General features: G+C 43.8%; 1 protein-coding gene across 1 annotated transcript; it reads left to right on the top strand.

Annotated features, from left to right (window-relative positions):
• The first annotated feature begins 8,425 nt into the window (after positions 1-8,425).
• On the top strand, positions 8,426-14,064 carry CCN2 (cellular communication network factor 2). The gene is made up of 5 exons (XM_082756132.1): positions 8,426-8,636; positions 8,738-8,963; positions 9,051-9,302; positions 9,537-9,748; positions 10,085-14,064. Exons 1-5 carry the CDS (start codon positions 8,580-8,582, stop codon positions 10,379-10,381), a joined length of 1,044 nt encoding a protein of 347 aa, XP_082612258.1. The 5' UTR covers positions 8,426-8,579; the 3' UTR covers positions 10,382-14,064.
• The last annotated feature ends 6,772 nt before the right edge of the window (positions 14,065-20,836 follow it).

Raw genomic sequence — 20,836 nt, 5'->3', positions numbered from 1 at the left:
TTTTTGTTTTTGTTTTCTGAGAAGAATAAAGCAACAAAAACTGAAAAGCCACAGAAAGGGTTATGGAATCACTAACCACATAATGCTGGTTTTGCTGTTGTTTTTGTCTTTGTACATGTATTCATTTTTCAGATGTTAAGGAATATGCATCATGTATAGAATGAGCATCTTGACACGGCACACAGCAAAAACAATCTAACCTGGGCCTAGGATTTTTACATTGTTAGATGCCTTCCTTTTTATTGTCTTTTATATGCTCGCGCATCATGGCCAACTAGCAAATGTTCTGGAAGAAAAGATTCGATGACATAAGCTGAAAGTGCTTTAGGAAGAGTGGGGTAGTAGTGCAGGTAACTTTACATGTGACACTGTGACTCTGACTCAGGTCTGTGTTCTCCAAGATTTTATGATTTGAAGAGTCCAGATAAGTGCAATAAACAGTGGCACAACTTTCAGTATGTTTCTGGCTTGAGTTCCTTCTAGTACGCATGCATCACTGGAACTAAGGGACAAATTCAAAGTTGCTCTGAATTTATTTGATTTCAGCTTTTTCCACTTGCAGTTTTGTCTCCAGTTAACTCTTGAACTTACAACAACTGTTCCTAAGAATAGTCCTGAACCTGTGGTTGAAGACAAGTTTGCCAAATGTATAAATGTTACCTTAGATGTTTATTGCTGAATAAAATCGGCCTTACATTCCATAAGACTTTGAATATACTTAATATACTTCCATTGAAACCTTGATATGTTACCTCCCAACAGCATAAACAAATTCCGTGTGTCTTACTTGGACACCAAACCATTAATTCTCTTTTTTGTGTGTGTATGTTAGTCTGTGAACAAGGTTGTGGAACAGGCACTGAATTTATCAACATACTTAAAAAAAAATAATTGGATTTCTACCAGGTTCATTTAGATGATAGTTCATCAGTCCTAGAATCACAGGTCTACAAAAAAACACAGGTATACAAAAATTTCACCCAAAGAATTTTCTACTTTCATATCTATTTTGCCATTAAAATAAATATATAGATAGATAGATATAAAATAAAATAATAATAATTTAAAAAAAGACTTGCTCACCATCTTTCCTTTGCATTTTTAAAATAACATATTTAGCAAGGAATACACACCATTTTTTGTTATTTCTCATGATAGGTTAGGAAAACATAAATGTCTTTTTTGCATTTTTCCTTTAATTATTCCTTCTTCCTTACTTAGTCTATCTCATGATGGATCTGTACACTCAGATCTGGAGGATTTCATAAAAGAAAATGTGCCTGAACTATTCCTTTCAGTTGCTTTCCTGATTCATAAGTAGTTCCTGAAAATTACTTCATTCTTTCACCAGAAAAAAAAAAAAAAAAAAAAAAAAAAAAAGTAAAAACGTTGACTAAGTTGTTCAATGATATAGCTCCCCAATACAGATTGGGGAGCTATATCATTGAACATACATATCATACAGAGCTTAGAGGGGCAAGTTAAAAGGGAGACTTGCATCCAAAGAGGCTCAGGACAGAAGCATACTGAATTCACCACAGACACATCTCTTTTTTTTCTGGCAAATGAGTTTGCCCATGGGTTAACAGACCTGAACATTGTTTCATGGTGGTAAAATGTTGTGGCGGTGGTGGTGGGAAGGAAGCTGCCAAGTCCACCTCATCCTTGGCCAGTTCATTTACACTGCTCTCTTCACATACCACATTCTCCTCTTCCTTCTCTGTCCCCCAACCCTTCCCACACAAACACATGTATGCACCTCTCTCTTCAGCCGTGTTCTCCCTTTGCCACTCCAGACCGTGTCTGTGTGCCTGAGGGTCCTGGACTAGCAGATGGCCCTGTATCAGGCCCAAGGTGTAAGAACATATCTCCAAGAGGCTAGCTTCCAGCTGCTCCTGTTTTATGTAGGGCATGTGGACTTCACCAGCCCTAGTGGTCCCACAAAAACAACCCCTTCCCATCATGTTGCAAAGTCCTCACTGTCTCCTCTGCCTTGCAGAGATGCCTTGCCTCTGCCTAGCATTTTTTCTTCATTAGCAAATAGTCCAGTCGTGGGAAAAGCCTTTTGTCAGACTGACAGGGAGTTTGGAAGCCCTGTACAACTCCCACATGTCATCTTCCCTTCTGAGGCAGGGAAACAATTCAGTCACATTCCCCTCACATCTGGATAGAAAAGCTGGTTGCAGTGAATAAGAAAAACAGCGTGGTTTTGCGACACAGTGAACCATTCAGCTCTCCCCAGCTGCATAAACCTTCCGGCTCCTTCCTCCAACAAAACCTTTAATTCCTAGCACGTACACTCTCCTCTCACGCCCATTCTTCTCCATGCACCAGACTGTCTAGGGTATTCACTTGGAGTACAGCACTTGCCTTGTATCTGTGACTTCTTGGGCAGCATGGTCCTTTCCAACCTTCTACTCCCCCCTGTGGCAGCTTGATGGCAAAAAAAAAAAAAAAAAAAAAAAAAAAAAGATACAAATACAAAGCACACCTCCGAAGCCATGTACTGTATCATCACACTTTGTAAGTCATTTATGAAGAAAAAAATAAAGATATGTGAAGGCCTAGGCACAGTCTACATGGGTTAAGATTGTAAAATAAGAAAGCTGTTCCTAGGGAATTTGAAATTCAGCACCCTGTATCTTATGAATGACATGAGGAGAAAGACAGTACTTATCTGCTTTTAAAACTCAACTGAAAATTTTGAATTACAAAGTTCCTAACTCACAGGATGAACATTGGTTAGGACTGTTTTACGATTTCCAAATACCTTGCAAATCTTAGGTAATGAAAAAAGGCAACTGATGAACTGTCTTTTCATCCTATGTCATAACTGAATCCTAAATAATCATAAAGATTTACCATGCTATTAAGGTCAGACTTTTCCACAAGATCCATCAAGGGTAACTTCCTCACAAGAAATGCACCACAAATAACTTCATAGACTCAAACTTCATAGAGACCCCACTGTCCAACCCGGTCAAAACAAACATCTAGGTACAGTAAAAGCCTAACCTTGATTTCTATTTAAAACTCTTTAATAAAAATGTTGTACACAGTGTAATATGCTCAGAAACACTTGCCGTTGGTGTGAGTCCTACCACTTTTACAACTTCATGCTTATTACTTAAAAGCCACTCATCACCAAGACGTTTGCTGCAATACAGCTGTAAGCCCTAGACCTGGGACCACTGCACAACTCAGTTTCCTCGACTAGTTCCTGCAGGAAATTGAAATATCTTAGAAATGTCCCCACTTCCCTGACAATGCACATTTCTTCGAGTATCTGCTCTTCTCGTCTCTGCGCGAAAAACGGTCTAACAGAGAATTTCCCACAGACACCAGAGAGATCAGCATTGCAGGATGGTTTTCAGACCTGGTCTGGTAGTTGCCAAATTTCACACACATCTGCAGGTCAATAAGGAAGCCACCTTGGCCGTTGTAGGTTATATCCTAGTTTCCCCGTCTGCGTCAGTGTACAGATGTATTTACACAGTTCACATACCACAGATCACTTGCTGAAAAAACAGCCAGCCAAGCTGGCAGCTGAACCATGGGGAGCCATTTTCCTGAAAATCAAGCACTCTCTAAAATAATATGTTAGTATGATAAAGTCATAGGTCAGCTGATGCAGCGTGCTTATCAAGTTCTTCAGGGGCTTTGTAGACCTGTGCAATAACCCAATCTGTCTACCACCTCAGGAAGGCCTGTGCAAACAGAAAAGCCCGTGTTACACCATACCGAGGTCAGTTAACTCAGGCTGCAGCACAAAGGAGGCAAATTTCACAGACAGTGATATCTCTCTTCCTCCCCAAAGAAAACGGTCTATTCTATTCATCATCCCTGAACGTATAAATATTGGCCCTCCCCCATCACACAACGTGGACAAATGTATCCCACAGGATTCTCCACAGGACTCTAATTTTCCACAGCAGCTACAACATAAATTAACAGCTCCCATAGTCTACTGCAGAGCAAACAGCATTTGTTAATTAAAGTCCCTAATCTGGTCAAGTCTTAACTAAACATTGATGTTTCCCAGCTTGGGGAAAACAAAAGGCAAAACCTCAGAATGTACACTGACATCTCCTGAGAGAAGCAAGGTGAAAAAAATGAAAATGAGATCACATGCATTTTAAAATAAGGAGATCTGATTCACTCCTGCTCGCATTAGACATGATGGAATTGAAGGAGGTGTTCCTCCAACTCTTTTCCATGTTGTTCCTCTAAGAGACAGACCTCAAAGGACTTCTGGTGAATGTTCTGAATCAGGTCTCCAACCATGTTTCCTCTCCATCCAGCACCACTCATTTTTTATGAACTCTGTTAACCATTTATAGGGCAATTGTCAAAGGAGTGGCAGATGACTCATTTCAATCCTACACTAGTTTGACTTACTGTTGCAAGAGGTTGTGAACCTCAGCCAAAACTGAGGAATAGACAACTGAAAGCCTCTTGTCTCATGACTGACTCTTACGAGCTGTGTAAAGGGCTCTGAGCTTCCCCACAGAAATGTAGGACACAGCCAAACTCTACACAATGTAGTGAATGCTGCTCCGTATAGCACTGAAAAGATCCAGGGCAAATTTGTCAGAATACATTCAGATATACTGTACCTAGGGTTTGGTAGATAAAAGACCCTTGCCTTCATGCTCCTTAGAATCATTCTTTCATACAAATAGTTTTACGTGTGCTTTGAATACTCATTTTGATTATTCTACTTCCAGTAACCACGTTGCTGGTTTAAGACCACACACATTTGTGAAACACTCCAGTTATTTTTTAAGAATGAAGCCAAGAGCTGAAAGCAAGGTTCCCAGTGTCTCTAGAAGCAATAACGCATTACAAGTTTGAACATAAAGAACATAAGTTTTAAGGACAATGATTACAGAAAGCAAGAGAACTCAGATCTGCTAATGGGAATTACATTGGATGGGTTTGCTTTATTCATACTGCTGAGTAGGTTTAGCTCGATGGACTTGGACTTCTCAAGTGCAGATATTTTGATGGCCAACAGTGCACTCAATGAAACGACCCACTTGACACTTGCAGAGAATCTGACCTAGTATCTCAAGGAACCTGGACTAGGTCCACAAGTTCAGCAGTGAACATTTCCACAGGTCCTATGCCCTCTATCCAGTGCACCAGCCAGCCTTCTCCTTCCGCTTCACCCTGGAGAAGAGCTAATGACTATTAGCAAATAAAATCTCACTGGCAAGGTTAGCTGAAGCGAGCCTTTGCTGCTCCAGCATGGAAGAGTTGAGCCACGTGACTCACTAACACAGTAAAACAACAGCTCGACGTGGATAACTGGCTTGACAGCTCCCGGGAAATGAGGTTTTCTGTTTTCCTCTGCCTTTGTTGATTCACGAGCACACACATGCCTCCAGAGAAGGACGAGTAAAAGTGCAGCAAGCAGTCTGCTTTAGAAGTGCTCTCTATGCCTAAAGATGCATAGAATAAGTCAGCAGATGACTTCTAAGAAAGATAAACACCAGGCAACCACATTCACAACAGAATAAATCTCTTCATTTTTATTTTGTGCCTACTTCTAAGCTAGCAGAGCAAGCATTGCTCAGAACCTGCATTTTAAGCAAAAGCCTATGAACGTGACTTTAACAAGACCTCTCTGGATTTTGAGATATATCTGTTACGATGCTTAAGAAATATCCTGGTGAGCATTTTGGGAAAGGAACTAATTGGCACACTAAAGCCGAGGCAAGCCAGGAAGAGTCTGAAGCCAGCTACAAGCCCGCGGTGATGATAAACAGCTCAGGGTCCAGGTGTCCATATATGGCCAGACTTCCTATAAGACTGACAGTACTGTATGTGCATTGCGTATGGTTCTTGGATCCCGTTCACATTCCTCGGGTATGTTTCTCTGGAGCTTTTGATTTCCGCTTTGAGGGCTGGCTCAGACCTCCAATTGCTCTTATAAAAAAATATCTGTGACTGAAAGTTGAAAATGTGCAAGATTCTTTCTTTAAGTACACAAACACTCCAAGTCTAGCCACTTTCCTGTAGTCTTGCCAGGTTTTCAGTATGTCTGATACCCGATCAAGTGACTTTCTGGGGGGGAGAAGGAAAAAAAAAAAAAAAAAGAAGAAGAAGGAAAAACACAAGAGAGGAATTTAGCATATCCACACCTGTACGTTTTACAAGACTTCACCAAAGGAACTGCACCAACTGAAGCTGATGTAGACACATGCATACCGTATATAGCTGTGTAAACAAGTCTGCAAGGCCAGTGTAGTGAATTCCTAATTTCAGCAGAAAAAATATACTATCTTAAAAGCATGTGCTGTATAAACACCTGCATGGAAGTCAATATGAGTGCATTTCAACCATTTTATGCCTCAACGCCAAGATGTTCTTCTCCAGCTCGTGGCACAGTGTCAATGGAGAGGACAAGCTAATGACAGCTTAGCCCCTAAAAGAACCACCCTTACCTTCAGGGCCCCTTCGCCCCATGGCAAATGGTGAGTCACATTTCACAGCGCAGAAACCAAAAATGACAATACAGCAAACCTGAAGAGCACTGATTCCTATCTCACTTCACTGGCTGGCACAACTTGTAACTCAGGGGGCTAATTCCCAATTTGTGTCTGTGCAAGAAGTAGTTCTGAGGTCCAAATGCCTGTGTAAGTCTTTTTTTCTCAGGGCAGCAAGTGGATGGTGCTTGCTGTACTTGGCCCACAGTGTGAGGACTAAGGACAGATTTATCCTTTAATTTTGGATTTCCTGGCTTTCCGGTGGTTTGTTACTTTTAAACAGACTTTTTCTGTCGGTGAGATTCTCAGGTTTTGTTTAATAAAATTGATTCTCTGAAAAAAAAAAACACCTCTTACATGGAAAGTTATAAAACATGTCTAGAGCCTCTCTCTCTCTGATGTTCTCCTACCATATTTAGGCATTTAAAAAAGGCATTCTGTTTACCTGGTTACATTTGCATTTTGGTATGCATGTCATACATAGTTTGGTACACATATTATTTACCCAGCACTGAGGCCATTGGAGTCCTTCAAGTAAATAGAGATTTCAGGCTGCCTCATGGTTGAGAACATATATTATTTACCATAACCGTTCCTCTGGGACTTTTTCTCTTTCAGAGCCAATCTCATTTCTTTAATGGAGAACTTCAAGTAGACGGAATGACATCCAAATGACTTAAGCAGCCAAAGTACAGGGTTGGCAGAATATAAAGACAGTTTTACAGTACAATATATCCTACTGGGGCTTTACATGAAAATGTATCTTTCTCCCTCAAGAATACTGTGAATACATATTGCAGTGTCACGCGTGGATATGAGCACACGTGTACAGAGGGATGGAAAGAGGGAGGGATATGGCAGCGGCAGAACAACTACGTGCAGAAGATGCTGTCTTTTAAGATACCCACCAGATTCCAATTTGCCTAACAAGATGCGTGAAGGCAATCTCTCTCGTTAAACACTAACATACTTGTGCGGGTCAAGAGTCAAAACGCAGGCATTCCTCGTGCCAAAGCAGAGGTCAAACAACATGACATCACTGAATATTCACATGGTACACGGGGAGTGGGGGGAAGAACCATCCTTCTAGCCTCAGAAAAAAATAAAAATAAAAGAAAATGCAAAGCCTGAGAGTTATCTGCAATGGTTTAATCCAAACCACAACACGTAGGTTTGGGGTTCGGTCAGATCCACGGCACGGTGCTGGGGCTTCAGCTGAGCACGGTGGCACGCCTGGTTGGCCTCCCGGGACGGTCCGACAGGGAGCTCGTGAAGCAGGGCTGTGCTAAGACTGTGTTGCTCAGGGATGACAGCTGCACGCAGGCAGCGGGAAAATAATAGCCACTTCTTCCATGCTCCAGACTCGTTCCGCTGTGCCAAATATTTCAGAGTAAATAGGCACTCTCTCTATTCATAGAGAGCATCTATTAGGAAAGGAACACATTACAAATATTCGGTATGATTCAGGAGGACACAGAGTCAATTTATACACCCCGCGGGGTAATTATACCTTTTTTGGTCGTAACAAAACTCTCGGAATACGCCGGGACGGGCGGCGGGCACCGGCCGGCGAGGGCCTGGGGGGGGGGGAGGCGAAGCATTCCCGGGCCGCCCCTAGCAACCGGCCGGGCGCGGGGCGGGCCGCGGCGTGAGGAAAACACGGCGATTTTTTTTTTTTTTCTTAAAAAAAATAAAAGGGAAAAGGACGGGGGGGGGGCGGAGGAATGCGGGAGCCAGGGGTCAGGGCCGCTCCGGGGCGGGGCGGGCGGCGCGGCGCGCAGGAATGCGGGGAATGCGGCTGCTGGTGCGCGGCCCCATTCAGCCCATTGGCGGGACCGCGCCGCCGCCGCCTATAAAGGGGCGCCCGCCGCCGGGCTCAGCAGTCACGCAGCCACTGTCCCGGCAGCTAACGGAGCACCGAGCACAGCAGAGCACAGCACAGCACAGCCGGGTCCAGCCGAGCCGTGCCCAGCCGAGCCCAGCCGAGCCGTGCCCAGCCGAGCCGTGCAGCGCAGCTCAGACACCGCCCGCAGCAGCCCCGCCGAAGGGAAGCGCCCTGCCGGGACCTCGCCTCGCAGCCGCCTCAGGATGTCCGCGTCCAGCCTCGCCGCCGCCCTCCTCTTCCTCGTTGCCCTCCTCGGCCCGGTAAGTGCCGCCGCTGCTGCTGCTGCCCCGGGCTACGCCGGGCACGGCGTCGGCGGTGCTGACGGCCGCTGTCTCCTTCTCTCCCCCCGCCGCCGCCGCAGGACGAGGCCCGTGGGCAGGAGTGCAGCGGGCAGTGCCAGTGCGGAGCCGGGCCCGGCCCCAGCTGCCCCGCCGGCGTCTCCCTGGTGCTCGACGGCTGCGGCTGCTGCCGGGTGTGCGCCAAGCAGCTGGGCGAGCTGTGCACCGAGCGCGACCCCTGCGACCACCACAAGGGGCTCTTCTGCGACTTCGGCTCCCCCGCCAACCGCAGGATCGGCGTCTGCACCGGTGAGTGGGGACCGGCACCGGGGGACGGGGACGGGGCTCCCGGCGGCCGGGGCTGAGCCTGACCCCCTCTGCCTCCTGTCCCCGCAGCTCGGGACGGCGCCCCGTGTGTCTTCGGCGGCATGGTGTACCGGAGCGGCGAGTCCTTCCAGAGCAGCTGCAAGTACCAGTGCACCTGCCTGGACGGGGCGGTGGGCTGCGTGCCCCTCTGCAGCATGGACGTGCGCCTGCCCAGCCCCGACTGCCCCTTCCCGCGGAGAGTGAAGCTCCCCGGCAAGTGCTGTGAGGAGTGGGTCTGCGATGAGCCCAAGGAGCAGACCGCTGTGGGACCTGCTCTTGCCGGTGAGTGGGGGTCCCACCGTGGCTGGTGGGATGAGGGGAAAGGGGTGCATGCGTTGGGGTCAGGTGTAGCAGGGTGGGTTGATGTGGGGCTACCCCAGCAGCCAGAGGGCAACAGTAAGTGGGATTGTCCCTCAGATAAATGTGGTTGCTGAAACCCCTCTGGGAAGGGGACAGAGCATCTACCAGGGTGCAAACTCAGATTGTGGCCTCATCCTGGTTGTCTGTCCCCTGCAGCTTACAGGCTGGAAGACACTTACGGTCCAGACCCGACCATGATGCGTGCCAACTGCCTGGTGCAGACCACTGAATGGAGTGCCTGCTCCAAGACCTGCGGCATGGGCATCTCAACCAGGGTCACCAACGATAATGCCTTCTGCAGACTGGAGAAACAGAGCAGGCTCTGCATGGTCAGACCTTGTGAAGCGGACCTGGAGGAGAACATCAAGGTAAAGAGTCTCAACTTTAATGTATGACTTACTAGGATGCTTTCATCAGCTGGCAAAATAGTATGTTGCCAAAAAATGTGGTGTTCTGATAGGTAGTAAGTTTCAGTAGTAAATTTCAAGTGGCTCACCATGAGGTTTGAGTTTTGCCCCAGCAGTGAATATTTTGCAATTAAATGTCCTTATTTTCTTTCACGCATTATTATGATGCTATGTAAACACTTTCTCCTGTTGAAAACATTGTAAGGATTTGTGCATCTGCCTGCTTTTAATATTTAAGCTTAGTGCTACATCAAAGCCTACCTTCTAAACATGTTGTATTCACTTATATCCCAACAGAAAGGCAAGAAGTGCATTCGCACTCCCAAAATCTCCAAGCCCATCAAGTTTGAGCTGTCTGGCTGCACCAGTGTGAAGACCTACAGAGCTAAGTTCTGTGGTGTCTGCACTGATGGGCGCTGCTGCACACCCCACAGAACAGCCACCCTCCCTGTGGAGTTCAAGTGCCCTGATGGGGAGATCATGAAAAGGAAAATGATGTTCATCAAGACCTGCGCATGCCACTACAACTGCCCTGGAGACAACGACATCTTTGAGTCTCTGTACTACAGAAAGATGTATGGAGACATGGCATAAAGCCAGAAGGAGACGCTAACTAGATTCTCAACTTGAACTGATTTGCATCTCATTTTGTAAACATGATTCAATAGCACAAGGTATTTAAATCAGTTTTTTTTAATTTCAACAAACTGCTCCATGTGACCTAAGACAATTTGTCTACTGACCCCAAACGGTGGTTTGAAGAAGAAGGTAAAACGGACAGTGGGACCACAGCAAGACACAGCTTCAGAACATACTGTTCATGAGGTGGTGTGAAGGGGTTAAGGGAAATGCGCAGGATAAGCAGATTCAAGCAAATGTTCCCTTAATATGTGGTACAGTATTTTTCATCTGGTAGTGCAATTGAGAAGGAGACCATTAGCACGTTTGCTGACACTGGTTTTAGTGACAGCAACAGCTGGAATGCAACCCGTTACCCAGCAAAGTGCTAAGCAGAAGGTGTTCTGTTAGTCAGGACCGTAATGTTTCAGCTCTGACACTCTGATTCATATGGCTTGGTCAACAAGAATCAGAATCATGTCTATTAGACTGGACAGCTTGTGGCAGTTAATTTACCTGTAACAAGCTACTTTTTATTAATATTGTAAATACTATGTATATATATTTGTACAGTTATCTAAATTAATTTAAAGTTTTGTGCCTTTGTTTAATGCTTTGAAATTTCAGTGATAGCCTTCTTTTTTGGAACAAGATAGGTAGGATCTAAAGCTTGTCTGACAATGCATGCAAAGCATGAAATAGATACTCTAGTGGAAATTGTTCAGATAGGGCAAAATGATGTGTTGAGATCAAGATGGAGAGTGTAAGACTTCGTGTCTGTATCCTTAAAAAGCACTCATCTGTTGGGCAAAATGCATTTGCCTCCATTTTATTGAACAAGTGACTTTAAGAAGAAGGGCTCTTCTGTAGCTAATCAGTCTTTCCACTTGAGCATTTGTTTCTGTCTTTGACTATGGCTCTTTTTGGACAGTTCATTTGTTGAGAAGTGTGACCAAAAGTTACATGTTTGCACCTTTTTAGTTGAAAATAAAGTATTTATATTTTTTATATAAATGGCTTGGCATTTCATTTAATCTTCATTATGACCTTTTATATTTTTTAAGGGGCTTTGCTCTAAGTAAAACTCAAGTGCTGTATGTTGTATTTGTCCAGAAACACATACACTGGGGAATAAGCTAAATGATTTGTGGTTACTTGTTCTGTTAATAATGAATCAAATGTTACTCTTCAACATTTTGAATGGAGGGCAGGGCCAGGCTTGCTCTGCCAAGCCTAGTATTGCGTTGGAAAGTACAACAGGTTCCTTGGGCATCACGTGGTGCCTTTAAAACAAGCTAGTTGATCCCTGTAGTGTTCAACCCCTGTTATAGTAATCCGTGCAATGTGCTTAATTTCATGTATTTCACTGGTTAAAACTTGTTTTTCAGCTAAGGAAAGGAAATTGTTTTTTAAAGCATCTGCATTGAAGTGGTTCCTGACTCATTTTAAATCCAGAAGTCTGAAATCTGGTAAAATTCTCAGTAAAGAGCTAATGAGCTCTACTATAAAAATCATAGAATAATACAGGTCAGAAGGGACCTCCTAAGATCTTCTGATTCATTCTCCATGCGGAGTAATTCCAACTTACACATGGTTCTACGTAAATTATGACCTTAGTGTGTTATGGTAGACAGAGCACAGAACTCAGATGCCAAATACCTGGATTATATACCTATTGACTGGGGAGCAAATCAGTTTACCTGATGGTTCAGTTTGTAAAATATCCATTGATTCAAGCTCATGCAGGCCCATAGGTGAGAAACATTGTAAGAGCTACACATTTTGGTGATGGTCCAAGCATCCTTCTCAGACAGGAGCAAGCAGCTTAAGGACAGTGAGACTCGCTTTCCTCAGCACCTACAGTTAAAAGGGAAACTGTACTAAGTCCTGTACTAGGTCCTACATTAATAACAGAGTTTCTTTGCCCCTTTATTAAAACTAGGGAATTCTTTGAATTTAAAATTAACCTTTGCACCAGAAGCATTAGTTCTTGTTTTCAGAAAAAACACATACCCTCCAACAAGAATCCTTTTCAGGCAAACAAGTTCAATCTGGAATTTCCTGGTGGTGAAAGAGTGTTAGCTTACAAAAATGTCCATCCTTCTTGAGAAACTTCCAAGCCCATTGATTTCAGCTAGCATTAGCAGCAAATCAGTATAACACCAGCTTTGACTAATGATGGACAGCAGGGCCCTAAACTAATAGGAAGTCAATGGGAGCCTTTCCAGTGGCCTCACCGACTGTGCTTAAGGCCATAGAAGCATTTCCCCTTCCTCTTAAAAGTACAAGGAATTCTCTTGGCATGAGGAAGTGGCTTTCTGTGTCCCATATGAAATATTTTTGGGTAGCCTCTGGCTCTTACGCTCACTGAGACGCTCCAGCATTTTTTCTCTCTCTCTCTTTTTTTTTTTTTTTTTACAGGTTATGAATATGATGCAGCCGTTCAGTTCACCCTGGAAACACTTCAAAGGTTCATACAACCACAAGGACTGGTTGTCCAACTGCTACCGTGTCTCCACCCCCAAGTAATACCAGAACTGTCATTTCTAGTTCCAGCAAGGAGAGGACACACACGGGCTTCATTCGTAACCATCACTACAAAAACTCTCAGGATCGGAAGATCAAAAAGGAGCACAATGTTTCTGTCAGGTTGTGAGTAACACCTTTAGAGATGAGGTATTTATGGTGCTGCTCAAGCCTATTGATTAAAGCCCCACACTATGTTCTTTTAAAATGGTCAAAATTGATATTGAGCATTATAATGAATAGCCATTCCTTATCACATCATCTTCGTGGGTCTCCTTACTAGCTCATGAGACACACCTGTATCTTGTTCCCAGTCTCCTCAGGTGGGGGCTGTATCTCAGATCCCCCAGCTGCACAGCGCTGTGTCCTCCTGTGGCGCCATCCACCAGCTATGCCTGGCATACGAGGCTGCAGGGCTGGAGAGAGGCAGCAGCACCCTGCTTCAGGGAGCGCAGCCTGTAACTGAAGGCACCCACACAGGGGTTCCTCCAGAGCAGCCCATGACAACGGCCTCTGGTTGGTAATGCAACCATAGAGCCACTTGGACCACCATCTGACAAACTATCACACTGCTTCATAGGCCGGAGGAGGAGTATGGAAGAGGCTTCCTATTAGAATATTTTAAAGGTGGTTGCTCCTACTGCCATGAAGTAAAATAAGGAAGTATGCTGCATATGCAAATGTGCTTGGCAAGTTGTTACTCCCACTGAGCCTATCAAGGATCATAAATTTCAGCTACCACTGCAACATACTAATTTGCAGTCCTCTTCTTTTCCAAGGACATAGGTACTCTTCTTGAAGAAGCATGAATTTTACACCTTTTCACAGGCATGAGGTTTTTACCTCTGAAGGTAAAGAAGTTTAAATCATTTGTTGTAAGATCTAGAGATGTATGCATCACACTGTTTGTGAGACTTTCTTTCAAAGGTATCCTGGGAAAAAAGGAACTCTTGTGTGGAATTTATGGTATCTTAAGTGATGGTTACAATGTGGACCTTTCAGCCATAAAGATGTTTCCTAATTTCATTCTTCGTGCCCAAGATATATGGATGCAAGAATAAAAACTTGACTTCAGAAATCCCAAGCCACTTCCATGGGGAGAAAACATTAGTTCACATTCCTTCCAAAATACCTTGTTTTGGGAGTTTGCTTTTAGGTGTTTGAATTTGCATTCTCAGAAAATTCTATGATGTGGGTTTGCTACTGCACTTTTAAAAGACCTTATTCACATATGAAGGTATATACATTCAGATGGCTGGCTCCTTAAAATGGATCTCCAAGGATACTAATAATACAGTAGGTAAAGCACCACTGTGAAGTCAATACTCATTTAATAAATGATACTCGATTAATCATTGAACAGAAGGTGGCTGGAGACCAAAGTATCAAATAATTTGTGAAATAACTCTAAGCCATCGTATTGCAGAATTTTGTCCCATAACACATTTGCATGGATTTGCAGCTTAGCTTTCTAACACAAGACAGATGTGAACAACAGACACAGATTATAGCCCTTTCATATGAAATAGGCTCTACTCTCCAGATGGAAATTTGTCAGATTCCTTAGAGCTAAGAAACATCCAAAAGACACTCGTTAACAAACTCTTCAAGAATGAGCAACTTTTAATGATCCATAACCACACAGGAACAAATAAGTCTTTGAGCAGTGTCCAGTTGTTTGTCTCACAAAGATGGGGGCTCAGCTGAGAAAACTGACTTTTGGACACATCACTAGAAATAGCACACTCTAACTAGATCATTTGTATTTTGTAACGTAGCACATCTTTTTCAGATATTGCACTTGAAGAAAGTACTCTTAACATTACACTGAAAAGGACATTAAATGTAAGAAGGCACAGTAATATTCTTACCTAAACATATAATAATTCAACCATTCTGACTTTGCATCCTACCACCAAAAACACTGCTTAAATGTGGCTTTAACTGATGTTATACTATGCCTGCATATGGAAGTAGTTAGCAAGGAGAAGTTGGGATGAAATACCAGTGTAAGGCTTTGCCCAAAACCCAAGAAGAATCTGAGAGAGGAAGTAGCTCAGTTAACTTATTTTTCCTCTCATTTTCCACTTCTTTCCTCCCTGCAGTTCCTTTGATTCATGCCCTTAAATGGACATACCAAAAACCACCACATTCTCACAGTGTTTTTCAGCCTGACTGGAACCAGGAAATACCAGAAATTTCTTCAGAGAACCTGTTCCCAAACTGTACTAAAGCCTTCAACACATTTAGAGCCTGAATGCAGTTTAGAAGCATGACTAAGGCCCCATCTCCACTGCACGATTGAGCCTTGCTCCTGCACTGAAGGACATTTGCTTGCAGTCACTACTGCTAACCCTGGCAGCTTTGGCTCTCCTCTGTTCTCATCTGAGCCCATGCCACCAGAGCAGCAAATCTGGAGCAATTCTGAAAAGACCCCCCAGAAGCCTTTCCCTGTATATTGTGACAGCATTCCTCAGCTCCTGCCCGTTACTGAGGCAGTGCCAGATGCATTTGCTTAATGGGCAGTAAATCCAAGCCTAACAGTGGCAGTGTTTGTGCTGTGAGGAACAGCCTCGTGTGCTGGACCAGCAGGTTGCTAGCAGGACCACAGGGTAAGCACAGCCTAGTGGTGCCTCCCTTCATTACTCGGCCCCATTAATTGGGCTCCTGAAAGAAACTCACAATCCAAAATGTTTGTTGTTGTAAATTAATCTTAGCATAAGCAGGTATTTAACAGCTTTTAGCAGCTACAAAATATGTTTCCCTGCTCCCAAGCTAAATGCTAAGAACAAGTGTTTCAGCTGCTGTCAGGACTTATGTCAGCCCAGGTAACTGACATAGCTGCATTTGCAGTGGTTTACACCAACCTGACCCAAAGTCCTGAGGCTAAACAATTTAAGGGAATTTCACAGGGCTCTGTGCCTGAGCAGGCTCCCAGGAGGACACAGGTCAGCACCTAGGGCATTTACTGGGCAATAAGCACTTGGGGTAACACAAATTACACAAGAAATCAATCTGTAAATAGCTGAAAGAACAACCTGCTAGGCAAGTGATAAGCCAGAGTATCTGGTAAATAAGCATGATGGACTAGACTTCAAAATACAACTAAAATACTGTTCAACCTCTGGATAATAAAACATCTATGAAGGTATTAAATACAATCTTAATGCACTGTGATGTGCTACAATGTTAATTATGCTGTATTTCTTAAATCACAACATTGAAAAAAAAAAAAAGATATAACAATTGTATTCTTAACCAAAGAAGATATTTAATAGCTTCCAAGGGCAATCATCTCATCACAGGGTTTGTGATCTGGTACAATACCATACATATTCTGGAGGAACTTGCTTTGCCCTAACTCTCAGGCTTTGGTCTCACCACACTTGCATGGCGTTTCTGTGATCCCATAACAGGTATGGCCCAGCCAACTCTCTGCTGCCACACAGCTCCAGACCCAGGTGGAGAGCCCAGCATGAAGATAGGACTGGTAAAACATCAGAAGACAGATCAGGTAAACTGACAACCATCCCTCTGGGGTTCAGCTTCTTACTGTGCAGAATTTTAACTTTCTTGCCAGTGAATCAAGAGCAAAAAGAGAAATGCATCTTTGAAGAAAAGCAGCAGGGAAAAATAAAAATAAAAACAAAAACATGAAGCAGTTGAGAATGGCTACAGTCTGTAAAACCAGGGAATAAAAGTACACAGTCTTGCTGAGAAAAGAGCAAGAGCTTCACAAATTCCCAAGTTCTGCTACCCTAAGTAAGGTCAGTGTTAGAGTTCATTGATCTCAGTGGAAAAGCCTATTTGTTTTGAATGAATTTTCCACACTGTTTATGCAGCAGAGGAAATATGCAGAACAATGGAAATACGTAGAAAGTCACATTTGGCCTTTCTCATTTAGAAATATTTTGCTAATTCTAGGCTTGTTCTGAGGTCAAAAAGGCCAAGGTCAATAAGCTGATGAAGCTTTTAAAATCCTATATGATAGGATTTAATAGGCCAGGTCACCTTATCTTGGGAACTGCCACGATTGTCTCTCAATGGGATTCCCATCAGTGCTGTAGCTGTAATTGCCCTTCTATAGGACACGTCCAACTGAGGATTTTCCACCATGTGTGACTCTAAAACTTTTTTCTAAGATGACATGGAAATTAAGTGTTTCTTTCCCTCCATTGCTCATTCCAGCCACAGCTCGATAGACTGTATCAAGAATTAGTAGACATCATATATGCAGAATTTGAATGCAATATTTTCTCTGTCTTTGCATGGCATTCTCCACTGACCTTATCACAAGCAATTTAGAAACTATATGACTATTTTCTAGCAACTGGACATAGATATATATAATTACACACACACACCAAAAAAAAAAAAAAAAAAAAAAAAAGAATAAAAATAAAAATGCACCTGTAATCCTGGCAGATAAAATCTCCTTGTGCTGCATAGAAGGTTGGCTGTGATAGGCAACAGGTATTTTTTCCAAACAGTTAAAAGTTCTGTCAAAGACCTCTCCAAATAATTAGATTTATTAAAACAGCCTTCAGATGTGTTTGTGCTCTGTGCAGCCATACCAGGAAAACCTGTGGGCTCCCAGGATTGCACAGAAACAACCTGTCCTTTGGTCAGAAAACACAGACTTGCGCTCTGGCAACTGCATTTTATCTGGCTGCTTCTACAAAACAGGAAAGAGGAAAAAGTCAGTCTGACATTTAATTTAATGAGTGCTTTTTTATTTTTTATTTTTTATTTTTGATGAGGCAAATTTTGATGAGGCAAATTTGAAGCACATCATTGTAGGCTTTTCATTATAGGCTGCTATAGGCTGCTATTAATAGATGGTGCAGGAAGCATGGCAGTACAGTCTAATACTTAGCCCAGCTGGCACTAACAGGCCACCAGACCCAGTACCACACCAAGGCTCCCAAGCAGCACGTACACCCTCCTGCGGGTGCTCCCTGGACCTGCTCGGGGGCTGTGAGCAAGGTGCCGGCAGCGGGACGGGGCCGGTTCCCGGCCTCACACCGACCCCGCGTGGCTGCTGGGCGTGCTGCTCCCCGGCTGCAAGCACATAAACCAGTCCTTGCGCTCTTGGCGGCGGTGGGTGTTCATTTCTACATGTCTCCTTTGAAATCCTGCTATTTCTTTGAGGGTGGTGCAAGACAAGAACGGAATACAGGGAATCTTTCCCATTTCCCCATAAAGTATTTGAGCAATAGCTGCACACACCTGTGAGCACCATGTGTTACTTAGATGTGTTTATGCACTCTTCATGTCAATGCCTGCAAGGATGCAGGAAATTTAAAGCAATAAACAAGTGCTCAGCTAATATTGTCTGGAAGAAGCTGCCAGTGACAGGCTGAGGTCTCACTGATCTTCTCTCTCCCCTGCTTTTGGGCTGTAACAGGAGCCCCGCACAGACCCTCCCTGGGCATCCTCTGACTTTCTTTAGCATCCCTGTGGCACCTGGCCTGGATCACAATGACATGCCTCAATACATCACAATAATTGTCACTGGGAAGTGTCCAGAAAATCGTATGAAGGAGAAAACAAGTGTACTTATTGAAGGCAATAATAAAGAAAAATATTTTAAATGTCTTGCTTTTACCTTGCATGTCTCTTAAAAACTCATCAACCATCTGAGGTCCGCATGTTGGGATGAACTTGCTTCTCCTTCTTAGGCGGGTACAGCTCCACACATAGTCATTTGGGATTTGTCAGCCATCCATGGAATTACCTTACATAATTACTCCTCTTTTTCCAGTTAACTAATTATGTTACAAAAAGCTCTTGCATTAAATTGTTGAAAGGGAAAATCATGTCCCTCCTGGCTTCTTCGACATGCTGAGACAATGAGTCGCATCCGTTTTGTGTAGGTCAGGTCTGATGAAGGGGATTTGAGGTCTGATGCTCTGGGTCTAACCCAAACCAAGTGTAAAAAACTCTCTGATCCAGCTCCTTAGTAAAGACCCTTTTCTGCAAAATGGATTTGGACATGCAAGTGGCCAAGAGGGCTGCTGTGTGTTGTTTTCCCCATCATCTCTACCACAGCTGACCCCTCGGCCAAAGCATGGAGCAGAGTCCAGTTTGTGGACACCTACATTACCTAGACTCAAAACAGTGGTGGAAAATGCTGGGTGTTAGGTTCATACAATTCCTTCATTAAAAATACTTATGAAGACCCTTTCAATAATGTTTGAATAACACCTTTAAATAGCAGCAGCTGTTCTTTGGTAGTCACTCAGAATCAGAGAATCACCTGAGATTTGCTTTCATTGCTCTGTTCCTTAACACCACTGGTGCACCTCATCTGCATGAGAAAAGAGGCTTTTTAGAGATACATTTCCTCACATCACCTTTCCTAGGCAAGCAAATGGTCTTCACAGAATTTCAGACCTTTATCACCAACTCTTAACCAATCCAGCTGGAAATGCTTAGTAAGCCTCCAACCTGGCACAGGACCCAAGAGGCTTTGAGATAGACTGACACCACTTTGATAGAGACTGACACCACTGTGTCAGTCATGAGTCAGAAAAAAATTCTTCAATTTTCTGGTACCAGTCTCCTTCTTTGGAAGACCTGGGGACAGCCCAGCTTTGTGCTCAACATCATTACAGTTCTAACAGACCAAATTATTCAGTCTTTGCCAAGAGTTACATCTGGAAGAGTAGGTTCCTTGATTTAAATGTTGAGTCTTTCTCTAAAGGCTTCCATTTCCCCTCTGCTTTTACTTGCTTTTTTTTTTTTTTTTTTTTTTTTTTTTTTTAATGCTGGTACCATTGCTTTGGTCTTCCAAACATCCCCAAACAAAGCCATACTTCAATTGGCCAAGCCTTATTCACCTGCCTGGCCATTTTCTTAGCCTACATGTAATGTGCAAATCCACGACTAGCACAGATTTAGGCTGTAGACATCTAGGTAGTTTAACTCAAATATAGAGAAGACTGACTTCCTAACACTTAGAAGTCCAATACTCACTCAAGGCCTGTGGCAACATGGTGCCTGCTCATCAGCCTTCTCAATCCTATTCTCACCATCTGCAAAGACCTTAGTCTGAGACAAACTGAACTGTGACAAATTTACTCATACAGCTCAGCAACGGCTCCTGAATTCCCAGTATAAAAGCCCTGACCTTTCCCATGCTACAGGGCGTGTGAAGACAGATTGCCTTCTTTATGGCAGCCATTAAGTTTAGGGATCCCAGGCACTGGGATGCCACAGGTGTGACTGGTCTGTGAAACAGCGATAGAGATCAACAGACATGGGAGTCAGAGCTGGGGTCAGGTTTGTTGGGCCTACATGGCAGGAGACCTGAAGCAGTGTCAAAGTGCAAGTAACTACCCAGCTGCATGCTGGTGCTTGGAAGAGCTGTGGCAGCCACCTAAAAAGATGCTGAAAGGTGACAAAACTCAGAGTTTCAAGTTTTTGTTTTGTTTTTGTTTGTTTGTTTTTTTGTTTTGGGGATGGGATGAGGCGGGTGGATGCTGACTAGACTTGTTCTTAGGGGTATCATTGTCACTACACTTCTGAGACCTCTCCCAGAGCATGCAATTGGCACTGTTAACTCAAGCATTGAGATGGAAGAGCCTCAGGTACCCCCAAAACCTGCTCATAGGACCAGTCTGTCAAGGTGCAAGGGTGAGCCCCACAGCCTGATTTTGGGGAAGCCCAAGCATGCTGCTAGAGAATATCTGGTCGAGAAAACAATTTGTCCAGTTCCCCATGGAGTTGAAAGCCCGTAAGCAGGCCATTCAAGGTGAGCTTCCAGGTGAGCTTTTCCCTTGGGACCAAAGCAAGCTTTCTTTTTGATTCTATTATCATAAAATCACAGAATAGTTTGGGTTGGAAGGGACCTTAAAGACCATTCAGTTCCAACCCCCCTGCCGTGGGCAAGGACACCTCCCA

Source organism: Aythya marila, assembly GCF_965140915.1.
Source record: "Aythya marila genome assembly, chromosome: 3".
In the NCBI taxonomy this organism is placed as follows: Eukaryota; Metazoa; Chordata; class Aves; order Anseriformes; family Anatidae; genus Aythya; species Aythya marila.
The sequence above is the reverse complement of the archived record's forward strand: the minus strand, read 5'-3'. Positions and strand labels throughout refer to the sequence as shown.